At 33.7% G+C, this 13,433-nt stretch overlaps 1 protein-coding gene across 2 annotated transcripts; it reads right to left on the reverse strand.

Annotated features, from left to right (window-relative positions):
• Positions 1-3,391: 3,391 nt before the first annotated feature.
• Positions 3,392-13,328, reverse strand: LOC136028799 (ubiquitin-ribosomal protein eL40 fusion protein). Of its 2 annotated transcripts, none has more exons than XM_065706701.1 (3): positions 13,201-13,328; positions 8,446-8,637; positions 3,392-3,654 (listed from the first exon to the last, which is right to left on the reverse strand). In XM_065706701.1, exons 2-3 carry the CDS (start codon positions 8,633-8,635, stop codon positions 3,455-3,457), a joined length of 390 nt encoding a protein of 129 aa, XP_065562773.1. In that variant the 5' UTR covers positions 8,636-8,637; positions 13,201-13,328; the 3' UTR covers positions 3,392-3,454. The 2 variants fall into 2 exon arrangements, with proteins under 2 accessions (XP_065562773.1, XP_065562774.1); XM_065706702.1 differs by having other exon boundaries at positions 13,137-13,204.
• Positions 13,329-13,433: the final 105 nt, after the last annotated feature.

Genomic DNA, 13,433 nt, shown 5'->3' on the forward strand with positions numbered 1-13,433 from the left:
CATTATATTTTCGATTGATCAGGAAGTAGGGTGTTACCCCAATTTTTACGAGATCAAAACAGATTCCGAGCTTAAACTTAGAATAATAGGGATCTCAGGTAAGGATGACTCATAAGGCAATGACTTTCTTTTTGCAGTAATAAAATTTACAATACCCAAATCCTGTTTAGAGCCAGGGTCCCACGAGCTTGGGGGCACTGTGATTCTCCATTTGGGGACTATGAATTAGTTGAATCTCCAGAACTAACATTCGGTAACATATTCCCTGGGATATCTTATTACCAAAGGATTAAAGGGAACATGCTCTCAAAAAGTATATTTTGGCCAACATTAACTTATCCATTTTCCCCCTTAGCCACTTCCATTCCTTTCAGGATAACAAATGGTCGTAAACAATGCCAACTCACAATGCCGGCCTTTGTTCAGAGCCCCGTGTTTTAGGTACACTGATTCCCGTTTTTAAGCTGCCAATTATTTTAGTCTTTAGAACTATTGTTACTTATCGGTTATATAATAAACACTAAAATTTCGACACAATAAACTGGTCACGTAACTTCTTTACACTCTCGATCATTTGGATGGCAATGATCAGATGGGATGATTGACTAGTAATAGAATATAGTGTCTCACCATGGATGTTCAAGTTTAGATTTGGGATTTACCAGGGACTGAAGAACATGCAATTATATTTTTCCAGGATAAGGGGTTGTTGTCCAATACAAAAAAAACGTGTCAATTGCAAAGACCTCTTTTTAACGCGATTCTTAACGACATTTCTGCGTTTCGGGTACATAATTCTAAGTTTTCCTAATAAAGTATTATATTTTCATCATATTTTGTTTTATTTCATTAGCTTTATCAGAAGTTCACTTTTCGAGTGTTTATTATATAACCGATAAGTACCGAACTATCTTTGGTGAGATATCAGATCTATGGAATGATAAAAAAGGCTAAAAACACATGTTCTTGACAACATGGCACATAACAATGGCACCAAACAACTTAAGGTATTGCTGTCGTCGGGAATCAATAGATAAGTACGATTTTAATTTTTATGGACAGAAGGCACTGCTGAATTTAACTAATTAGTTTTCCTTATCCATTTACACAGTTCTTGGCAACTTTGATGAAAATGTGACCCTAAACTAAAAACTTATAACGCAGAAAAAATGAGGATAATTGCAGCCAGTGAAAAAAAAATAGAAAGCATCTATTTCGGCCGAGAACGGCTCAACCATCCTCATGCAATAAAGGGAGAAGTGCGCAAAGAAAAAAACAGATGGCAGTCTTTAGAACAAAATAAAAATAGCAAAAACCATAGGGCCTAATCTTAAGATATGCATACTATTTTTCTATTCCCTGGCTGGTTATCCACGTCTTATTCTCTTCGTTACAAATTTTTCTTCTCCTTTTTATACACAGTAACTGGCCTCGCTTAGCCAGTGAGGCCTCAGAATTTTTTTTTAATTTGGACCTGCCACGAAGACTTCCCAGCCTTGAAACAACCAGAAAAAAAATCTTACGAGAACAACGGTTGCTGGGCTCAGAAAAAAAAAATCTTATTTCATTGTCTTTGGTACTTCAAGACACCATTCATCCAGTTCATTATATCATTAACTTTTTTCTGAAAATCACCAGAAAAGTTACAAAAAAAAAATATTTTATGTAAATTACGTAACTGAAGGCATGTTACAACCAGAAAGCGAAAAAACTATATTCCGTAAAAAAAAAGATCACTGAATATTCTGCCATTTGCAGAATTTTTTCCCTTCTTTCGAATGGTTTATGTGTGAACTTTTTTGTATTGCCCTCGATTGCTTCGCGAAAAAAAGAACACTTTTGCCGTAATTACAACGTCAGCACTTTTCCAGAGTGGATTTGTCCTACCAGCGAGACTATCTTGCGCCGTTTATTTGTTTTCACTATCGTCAACTTGGCCGACAAAGATATTAAGCTTATGTAATTTTACTCTCGGCAACATTCAAAGTCTCTAGGTGCGTTTCCTCGGATTGAGCAGTAGGACAATTTCAATCTCATGTGAGCTACCGACAAATAAGAGTTAGAAGATCGTTCAGTATAATTATTAGGTTTAATTTTCCAAATCTTAAAAGAGAGAAATATGAAATGTTTAATTGGTCCTGTAAGTTGAAGGACTCCTGTAAGTTGGTATCAGTCGTGTAAGTTGGGGGAGGGGTTACTTGCCCTCCTCAATTTTGAAAAATAATTTGTTGGTATCTTCATTGAAAATATTTTGTTTTGTATTTTCATTGTAAAAATCGAAAAAACATCAAAATCATCTTGGATTTTTTAATATAATCTTGCCCCTCCGCCCACCGTTTTCGTGACTTAGCACCGAAGTATGTAATTATTCAATTTATCTTTGGGCAAAAGATTTTCTGATATCGTTTGAATTATTTTAGATGTGCATTCAGGTCAAATGGAACACTAATTCTCAAAAAAGGCGGATAATATGACATACATATAGTTAAATTCAACCAATCTTTAACCAAGACGTTGAACGAGTTTGAAGTCATGACGTAATTCCCAACACGGCAAAGTACTAGCCTAATCAACTCATCATCTGATCTTTGATTGCATATTATCATTTCATGTATCTGCCAAGCTAAAAAAAAAAAAAGTTGAAAACGTCATCTCCAGCCGAATATTCCGAAAATATTTCTGGAAGACCTACCCAACTTTGAAGAGAAGAAGAGATCCTAACGACATATCACAATAGTTGCAATGCTTGAACCCCAATCTAATCAACAGCTGAATAGACGATTTGAAAAGAACTCTACTTGACACTTGATCACCAGTCACCTGAGTTTCAGCAGGGTATCAGCCTTTTACGTAAATTCCAATCCCTTAAAATACCAAAAATAAAGTTACGATAATAAACATAACCTATACCCCCACCCACTGGGGAATTTCATCAATTTTGCCATCAGAGCAAAAGGAATCCCAGACTTCCACGTGACCATTATTGGCATAACTTCATCTAAATCCTGAGGGGGGTAGGGCAACGTTGGAGCCGATTCTGCCAAGTCAAGCGGAAGTGAAAAATTAGATATATACTACCGTATAGGTAAAGGCTTACTTAAGAAAACTTATGTGTTTCTGTGGATGCTTGAATTATGTAGACCTATCTAAGTTTTGACTATGTTTTTGAAGATGCTAAATTTCAGCTGAATGGAGGCAAACTGGAGTCAGGGGGAACCGTCTCTCCTCCCCCATAGCAAAATACCCTTCTGGTAGCAATGTTATAGAAGATGATGAGAATAACGGAAAGCATTTTCTTATAGATTTCCATTTTTAGGTATAGCACTATTGGTATGTAGATTAGACAATGTACAACGAACTTCTAGCCTGAAAAATAATAACAATATGAAACTGATCACAAACAGTTTTGTATTATGACTGACGTTATACAATCATAAATACATAAGTAAACGGTTTACTTCTTGAGCTTCTTCTTTGGGCGGAGGTTGCTGGTATGTCCACACTTCTTCTTCCTGCAGTTGGAGGCACGAGGATGAAGACGTGCATAGCATTTACGGCAAATCATTTTGTCGCAATTGTATTTTTCAGCCAAAAGACGAAGAGAAGGTTCAATAACGCCACCACGGAGGCGCAACACAAGATGGAGGGTCGATTCTGAAAATGATTTGTTCCAATAAATTCTTTGTGAATTAAAAAATAAAACGATATTCAAGATCAATCTGGTGTAGAACAAAAAACCAATTTTCGATAACCTTCTTCAACAAATTAAAAAACAGCAATTTTATATCTTTTGAACCAATCTGAGCAATGTGAAAACACTGTCAAAACAATTCGTGTAATGAAATTTAAGATACAACTAATAAAACCAGAAAAGAAATTTTCGAAGCTCTCTTTTCTTCAACCAATTAACCAGTAACTATTTTGAGGCTACAATTACTGCAATGAAACAAGCTATTTTCAAACTTTTATTCAAAGAATGATTCAGTAATTATTTTGAGTCCACTATTACTAGCCCCGAATTCTGAGAATAAGAAAACAAGCCCAAGTAGAATAAAGAAAAACTCAAAAATTCTGTTCGCTTTTAATGGCATAATTGGTGTATTTGAATGGTGTATTTGAACCAATTTGAATCGCATAATTGGTGTACATGTTTGATCTTAGGACAGTTCAAACACACAAAAAATCATTATCAATTAGAACTAGAAGAATAATTTCCTTTACAATATTTATTAAATTACTCAATCATCAGCATGGAAATCATTATCAAGGCAATCTTACTTGGGGTTAGTCATATGTCATACGAATTAACAGTTTCAAATCTGAAGCTAAAGGTTGAGCATAAGCTAAATTGAAAGTAAAACCTTCAGAGTCTTCATAAAAACACCAAATTTAGCCATAATCAACACAGAACAGAGACGAAATAAAATTGACAAAAGAAATAGCATATCAAAAAGATAAACACCAATTTGTGCCAGGTAGGTTTGGGACAAAAAAAAACTGCCATTTCTTGACATACCAGAAAAAATCATAAAATTTGAATAGACCTATACCCTTTGTGTATTCCGACACCATACGAGAATTTGTGACTCTTGTCTACCCCAACTCTAAACTGAATTGGCACCCCAATTGGAAACTGGGTAGGAAGTTATTTTTAAAAGAAGCAATAGCAGAGATAACTTTTGGGGGATTCCCCTTCTATTGGCTGTTGTTTCAATGGTACTGGATTTCAAGCACATAAGGAAGAGTATCAATTTACCAGTGTGTAAGCAGCATGATTTGAACTATTCTAGAGTGCCAAGGACATTAAAATGAAAATACCTTTTGCCCCCTAGGTTAAGGTACAAATGTAAAGGATGTGGCACTAGACTTTAGAGAATAGCAGAGCTAATCTTCACTTCATAAACCTTCAGCCAGGAAGTGCAAACGGGGGACAGCCACCCAGTGCTTCCGTACACCCCTCTTATTTACCTTCCCCACAATTATCCAGGTACAAATTTAGAGCTGAGTCGACTCTGGCTGAGCTTAGTCACACTACATACCCCTATTCCAAACTAAACAAGCAGTAACACTAGGATTCAAACTCCGGCCCTGAAGAAGACAGGATTGCAAGTTCAGGGCGGCAACTGCTCACCGAAGATATCTCTGTGTATAGTAGAGTGTCTATATAAAATTTATGGCTTGAAACGAGCTTCTTTAGAGACCTATGAAGACTAAGTTTAGAGCCCAATCGATCCCTATAAATGTTTTGAGCATCTTTAAAGTCAAGTAATAATACATAAAGTTTTTAAATAACATCGAATTTTTATTTGTTATTACTACCAAAAAGTCAAGAAACCAATATACAATAACTACAAAAACAAATTGATTATATATATATATATATATATATATATATATATATATATATATATATATATATATATATATATATATATATATATATATGTATATATATATATATATGTATATATATATATATATATATATATATATATATATATATATATATATATATATATATATATATATATATATATATATCAAAAATATGCTTAATATGCTTAACCCGAAGTTGAACCAGTTTATACAATATGAGGACAGAGTGCAAAGGAATAACTATAGAATAATATACCAGATTTGACGACATCATTTTATGAGCATCTGAGCAGTTTCAAGTCATAGTAATAAGGTAAGTTGTTTTCAAGTTGTATGATTTCTAGTTTTCACACGTGGAAAAATTTTCCTTAGATTTAGCCTTAAAGGTGAAAAACTTTATGGAATATCAGGACTGAATACAAGGCTATATCAAGGGAAGGGGGTATGACCCCCCCCCCGAGATGCTTGTCCGACTCGTAAAAATATAACAAAAAATGAACATAAACAATTTTTTTATGCATTTTTAAAGTTTTTTTTTACCCCCCCCCCCCCCCCCCCAAGACAAAAATCCTGAATACGACCCTTTAGTATGTTCAGCCTGAACATAATAAAAAAGGCTTGGCATTTAATTTTTGTACTTTTTAATATCCTCACTCTTCAATGGTCATTTAATACCATTTGACAAGTTTTAGCAGTGTTAATGCAATTAGCTGTAATCTTCAGACATCACGAACGTTTAGTGTCTCCCAAGCTGGTACAGCTACAAAAACATTTGCACAAAATGTGTTGGTGGTGAAATGATTTTACAGTCCTCATACACAGCGCCTGATCCATGTTTGATCAGCTTAGGTGTATTGCCCCTAGAAGACGAATATTTCATAACAGCTCAAAACTTAATTTTTCTCATTTTCATAAAGACTGGCTAAATCATGCAGTTATCATAACAACAATTGTGTTTCAGATATGGCTGGAATTTGGCAAGTTTTAGTCAAAAGCTGCTGAACAATATTCCAAAGCATATGATAACTTGTAAGATATGGTATATCATTTTATAAGGTGTATTGGTGTAAAATAGCTTGTGTATCAGATAAGACTGGAATTTGGTAAGTTTCAGTCTAAAGCTACCAAACTATTTTCCCAAGCATGATACCTAGTAAATTTGACCCCAAGGGATGAAGTAGCTTGTAGAATATTAAAACTGGTTGTGACAAAATGGCCAAACAACGAAGTGTCAGAATTGATATATCAGAGCCTCCAACGAAATGGCAGAAAATTCCCAGCCATTCTATCTTTGGAACCTAGAAGTTCTCCAAACTTAATAAAAACCAGAGGGTCTATGATTTTGAAGAGAATATAACATTGTGACATTGTCAAGCATGACTTATTCCTTGGTTATTACAGATTCTTCTTTATTTATGTAGATTTATTTAAACTAGCCTCAAAATAAATATCAGTCAGTTTTAAAAGGTTTTCCTCAAGCAAAGTGAAGAGAAATTGAAACCAAAAACAAGAAGAGATATAGTCACTGAATAAGTCAAACCTAAAACAAACAATAATTAAAATAAATAATCAAATATAATAAGAACGGTTATTATTATTGATATTACCATCAAAGGGCTCACAGAACTGACAGACTATCTGAGTCTTACTCAATACCTATCTACCTTGGGATGATACACTATTATGACAAAGTGAAGGTAATCAGTCTTGTGTAACTCTGAAAAAGTTATGCCAGCTCTACCTCTCACAGAGACAATCTTTCTTGGCTTTACTCTAATTTGGTTCTCAAGTCTTTTATTACTTTGATCAAATTTTTCATTTTGAAATTATCGCACTATTCCCCAGCCATTCCATCTTTGAAATAAATGAGACCCAAAAGAAACAAAAATTCATGTCTAGAACCAACAGTTTATGGAACATAATGGCATAAGAGAATGGCCAGATATAATGCCAAGACAAACAAGGCCAAGCAATACAGCACATATCCAATCTGGCACAGAATTTTTTGAAGGAGAGGAGGGGGTAATGATAATTTTTATTTTGTTGATAAGTTGCTAAAAGCTCAGATATTGGGGAAGAATTTATGATTTCAGGTTGACCCAGTCCCCAATGGTCCCCCTTCTCCTGTGTACAACCCCACATTCACATGCCTTGATAAAATATCAAAAACTTTTGAGTAAAATCAATCAATCAAGTGAAAAGGCATAACAAATGAGATGGCTAAATGGCATAGATTCATACCTTCTCAAAAGATCTATAGCTTTTTTTTAGAACAAATTGCCCTCAATGGGTTAAAAACATAAAACTATTGTTAAAGCCTAAAGGTCCAATCCACGACCCAATTATCCTTGATAACAATATATTGTTTGCATTATTTTTGTGCTGAAACAATGTTTTTTTGACTGTTCTTATAATTGTAAGTAATGGAGGGGCTTCAGCCATGATTCTCAACATGGAGCATACACACAATCAGTGGGGCGTGGCAATATCTTGGTGGGTCATGATGTGCACACTTTGGCTGACTACTTTAGACCTTAATAAAAAAAAATTATGTCAATGATGTCAAATTCAAATGTGTTAAAAAAAGAGGTTTTTGATAGTATTGCAGTAATGTTATACGTTTTATAGAAGGTATTGTATTCAAACAATATTTTTCATTAGTATAAAATATGCCTTGAGGACAACCCCAAAAAAGATACCAAGTTAATGGCCTTTTCAACTTCCTTCAGGTGGAAACACATTACATTTTGAATAACAAATTTTACATATCACAAGGAGGGCATCAGAATTTTAGAAAGGCCAAGGAGGCATGGCCCTAAATCGGCTGGGTTCTATTGGGAAACAGCATTGTCCCCTCTGACAAATTATGACCATGAATACGAAAGAACATGTTACTGAGCAACAAAAAAATAGAACAAAGATTACAAATGCCTTTCCATTATTAATCATAAATGCCTTTTGGAACATCCCTCATGTCTTCAAGGTCTCATTCATAATTTACAGAAATGAGAATGGTAATGAAAAATAGAATATTTCAAATTTGAGAGACAAAGACCTATTTCAACTCACCTTTTTGAATATTGTAGTCAGAAAGAGTTCTTCCATCTTCCAGCTGTTTGCCAGCAAAGATCAATCTCTGTTGATCAGGTGGAATTCCTTCCTTGTCCTGGATTTTAGCCTTGACATTTTCAATAGTATCAGATGGTTCGACCTCTAGGGTGATGGTCTTCCCTGTTAATGTTTTCACAAAAATCTGCATTTCTGAAAATAAAGGAATAGCTAATGTCAAAAATTGAATTGTCATATTTATTTGACATGGTCTGTCCATTCATTTGATTATTAATCTCTAGACCTCCTATGGCAAATTAGGTTTGATTTCCATGATCACTGAACTCTATATGCACTAAACTAGGGATGATCTTAAATAGAAGTAATATGATTAACAATGCTTCTTGACTACTAAGGTCCCTGCTTTGTGTTGCTACAGCAAGGTTTGATCTCTGGGTCCTATATTATGAAGCTAAGGTCAAACCCACTGCATCCCTACAGGACTAGGATGATCTTCAATACCTAATTAATACTTTTCAAATTACATTGCCATGACATAATTCCTTACTTGCATTAGGGGAGTTTTTTTTTCCTATTTGAAGAGCAACACATTTTACAAATAGTCATTACAAAAGTTCCTAGAATAATTTTCAACATACCAAGGAAGATCAAAATGAATATTGATCATTTGAATAGGTTAAGTGAAAACTTAAATAGCCAAATGTATCTAAAAAATTCAAAACAAGTTAAACTTTCAATAGAAAAGACCCCCATGTGCAGTTAGTTTTGACAGTAGAGAGTATGAACCTAAGGGAAAAATCAGTAAAAACAAGCTAAAAATATGAACACAAAACCTGCAAGGAAGGTATGGCTTCCCTTTGAAGGTGTAGTTGTGTTAGGGAATCTACAGGTTGTAAATGGATGAATTATGAAAAGTAGTTTCAAGTTAAGGTAATTAATTTAGCTTATTTATTTTCATGTTTTAAAACTACAACAATATGAAAATGCAGTACCACTCTAAAAATTTAGTAATTTTCAAAAAACCAAGAGATATCCAGTGCAACTGTGGTTTTCAGGCATGACTTGACCTAAGAAAAAAGGAAAAAATGGTCCCTAGATATAAGTTTCAAAAAAAAGTCTGGAATCATGTACAGATCTAGAAGGGTTCTTAGCAGATTTGTGAAGTTTCCAGAAATGTTCACTATTCTTTTTTCTCTTAATTCGAAGCTACTGTAAACACATACTTTTGCATTTTGAGCTAAAACTACTCATGAAGATGAAGAATTTCAAGAAAAAATTATTTGCCAAAAATAATCTGTAAAATTAGTGATGCATTTGTCTACTAGGACTGGCAACCTTTGATATGAGACCCACCTAATCACAAGATTATAAGGCTAAAGAATTTTAAAAAACAAGTCAAAGCAAAAAGTTAGAAAAACAAACCATACTGGGTATAATTTAAGACTATATAAGCAAATTTGGGTCCAATATGGCTTTGTACCTTCAGCACTTGAAAACGAAATACATTTTTGGCATTCTATCCAATATACTTACATGCAAACTGAATGGTGGTGATGGAGATCTCATGCTAGCTTGAGACTGGTCCAAATGACCACAAGCAACCCCTCCCCCACCCTATGCATCATATCTGTGTACACATGTCTCCACAATTTAATAAAGAAAAACAAACAAAAATTTCCAATTAGCATGAATCTGCCTCGTTTTTACAAGAAAATACTCCTTAGTATAGGTCTGATGGAGACATTCAGGTTATAATATATCTTCTTTAATGAAACTCTACATAATCCCCCTCAACCCAGAAGAATTGGATCCTTTGCACCTACCATATCAGTGTCCAAAGTATCACATTCAGCATAATTACAGAAGAGATTCCAATCCTAGGTTGGGAAAATGAAAGATTTTTACTAGGGGTTGGGGCCATAATCCCCTTAAACTCATCACCACCTTGTCTTGTTGGATATGTAATTTAAGGTAAAAACATGAAAAAAAGCCTATTGTTATGTCATTATGTTCCTATTTCTAGGTAGACATACCATAGAATCTTCCCCACTATTTGATATTTGACCTTAATGATAAAGACTATACAAACAAAAACATATGGGAATTTCCATTATTAGATTAGTCTGTCTTTTATACCCATTGGTGGAATATAGTTATGTTGATGCTATTGGATCAGAGAGCTTGAATGGTTGTGAACAGCTCTCATTTTTGAAAATACAGATATAGGCTAAATCCTGTAGCTAGAAAATTACAGTGAAGGCAACTGCAAGCATTACCATCACTGTTTGTAAGAAAGGCAGCAAGGATATTGTGTATTGACTGCTTGAGGTGGTAAGTCATATGCAATGTGGTTCAGGCATATGTTGTACTCATCTTGTTCTTGTCTGACAACTTTACAAACACTGGCTTTTGTCTTGTGTGTTTTTTTATTTAGTTTTAAAGCATAATTGACAAATTGTACAAATGTAGGTTGTTGACATATCCAGTATCCCTAGAGACATAGTTAGTTGACCATTCAAATATACTGAACCAAATGGCAAGCTCAAAATTGTGATTAGAAGTGTTCAGGGCTTAAGAGGATGGCTGCTTACCTTGCAGTAAGTTTTTAACTCTTAAAAAGGGCACTAGAACTTTTACTTTCCAGTCAAATTAGTTCATGTAACAGGTTTCTATGGTATTGCTATCAATGATAGCACTGTGCTGCCTATTATATTGCTCATTTGTCATTTTGAAAACATGTGCATATTTTTCAGTCAATTGAAACTCCCTTTGAACATTCCCTAAATTTTTCACTCTAATACCCTTAACATCATTAGCTACAGCAATTGTAGTAGTATTAATAGTAAGCAAGATAAGATAAATTTTATTTCAAAACACTTTGCAGCACCTGCTAAGAAAGTCCCAAAGGGATCTCTTAGCTGCAGCCTTGAAGGATGCCATATGACTCAAATATCTTATATCAATTAGAGTAATATCCCATACAGAGGGGGCAAAATTTCTAATTACAAAAGAAACTCTAACTGTATTTCTAAATGGGTGTACCAGATTTGATACCCCTTATGAATCATTGCCATAGAGATCACTATTAATGGAGAAAAAAATTATCAAAAGAAGAAGAAAGAATATTATTGATAAATTTACATGTGAAAATACTAGCTTGGTAATCTCTTGTTTTTGAAATACCAAAATTTGATTATTAGTGTAAAATTCATTAATATTATAAGTAAACAAAGTTTTAGGAGACAAAAGTTTAATGGCTATATTTCAGATTTTTCTATAGCAGGACACAAAATTACTAGCCCATGTAGAGCAACCATAACAAATGTATGGGTAAAAAATAGCAAAATAAAGCAACCAAAGAATTTTCTGGGATGCTAGGTTTTTATACTCAGCAAAGCACACCCACAGATCTGGACAACTTTGAAGCTATAATATTTGAATGTGTTTTCCATGACAGATTTTTATTGATCATAAAACCCAAATATTTTGTTACCTTTACTCTTTTTATTTGATTTCTTTTTTATTTTTAATTCTAAATTAGTTTCAATAATAGATATCTGAGAAAATCAAATGTAATTAGTTTTGGCGTAACTTAATGTCAGAAGATCTATAAAAATCCAATCTAAAAAAATTAAAACTAGAAGAGGACCTAGTATAGAACCCTGGGGTACTCAGCAAGTTATTGCACTAGCCACAGAAGTAAAACACCCATTCACCACAATTTGCTTCTGGTCACTTAAATAAGATTCAAACCAAGACAAACTTTTTCTGGTCACATTCTTTCTAGCTTAAGTACTAACTGTTTATGGTCAATCATGTCAAAAACTTTTTCATTTTGTATAACCTCAACTTTTCCCTTGCTTCAAAACCCTGCCCACTTTACTCATTTTGAGTTTGCCCCATGGAGGAGGAGGGTCAATGAGAAATGGATGCACTTCTAGAATTTGCATTTCTAAGTGCTATGGAAACTATGCTGCTTTGCACTTTAGACAGCTTGTGATGAATCTAAACAATTACCAAAGTATTTTCAGTAATGAAGAATTTGGCTTTGACTTTGTCATTGCTAGGGGTTATAAAGTAAACTCTAAGACAGCTTAAATTCAAACAGGTCCAAACAAATTCCAATCAACAAATTGTTTATTGCAGAGAAAACACACTCAGAAGCAATTTATAATTTGCCCCAGAAGCAATTCAAATTCTGAAAGAGCATAAACAAGGCTTTTAAGTATATCTTTTATATCCTAGCTAAATTATGTTGTGTTGCCTAGGGCAAATTTACCACAACATCTACTATGTAACCCCCTTAATGAGTCAAATTGTAAATTTACCATTTAGCATATTAGGAGAGAGGGTTGAAACATACTTAGGGTGGTAGGGGCTATATAAATCTGTTATCTTAATTTGTATAATTCTAATTTAGCTACTTTTCACTATCTTGGAAAGGGGTTAGGATACCTTCCCAGAGTATATATTTGACCCTGAACTCATTACTGAAAGTTTCAATTTATAACCTAACCCCTTGCAAAGATAGTGAGAAGTAGCTAAACTAGAGTTTTACTGCTTGATCTTCAAAAATATTTAATAATTATAAGGCAATTTTAAAAAGATTCTCAATTCCTACATAGCCTGTACTGAGTAGACAACCAAAATTTTAAATCCATTGGATATTTGAAAACTACGGAGACAATTACATATATCAAAACAAACTTGAAGCAACAAAAATTTTTTAAAATTAGTAAAAATGAACTGGGCTACCTCTAAAAACGGATATCTACTATTTTTCTTCTAGGATTAGATATTGTGCATTTCTGAATTTTGAAAATCCCTAAATCATAGTAAAATAAGTACAAGCAAATTAATGTTATTTTCAAAAATTTAAAGTTTTTTGCTTTTTTCTTATAATTAATATTTATTAGTAGTAAAACTTACTAATGAAATTTTTTTTATTTAAAAATCCCTACTGAATTCTTCGAACTAGTCCAAACTAG

Source organism: Artemia franciscana, chromosome 7 (genome assembly GCF_032884065.1).
Source record: "Artemia franciscana chromosome 7, ASM3288406v1, whole genome shotgun sequence".
Classification (NCBI taxonomy): domain Eukaryota; kingdom Metazoa; phylum Arthropoda; class Branchiopoda; order Anostraca; family Artemiidae; genus Artemia; species Artemia franciscana.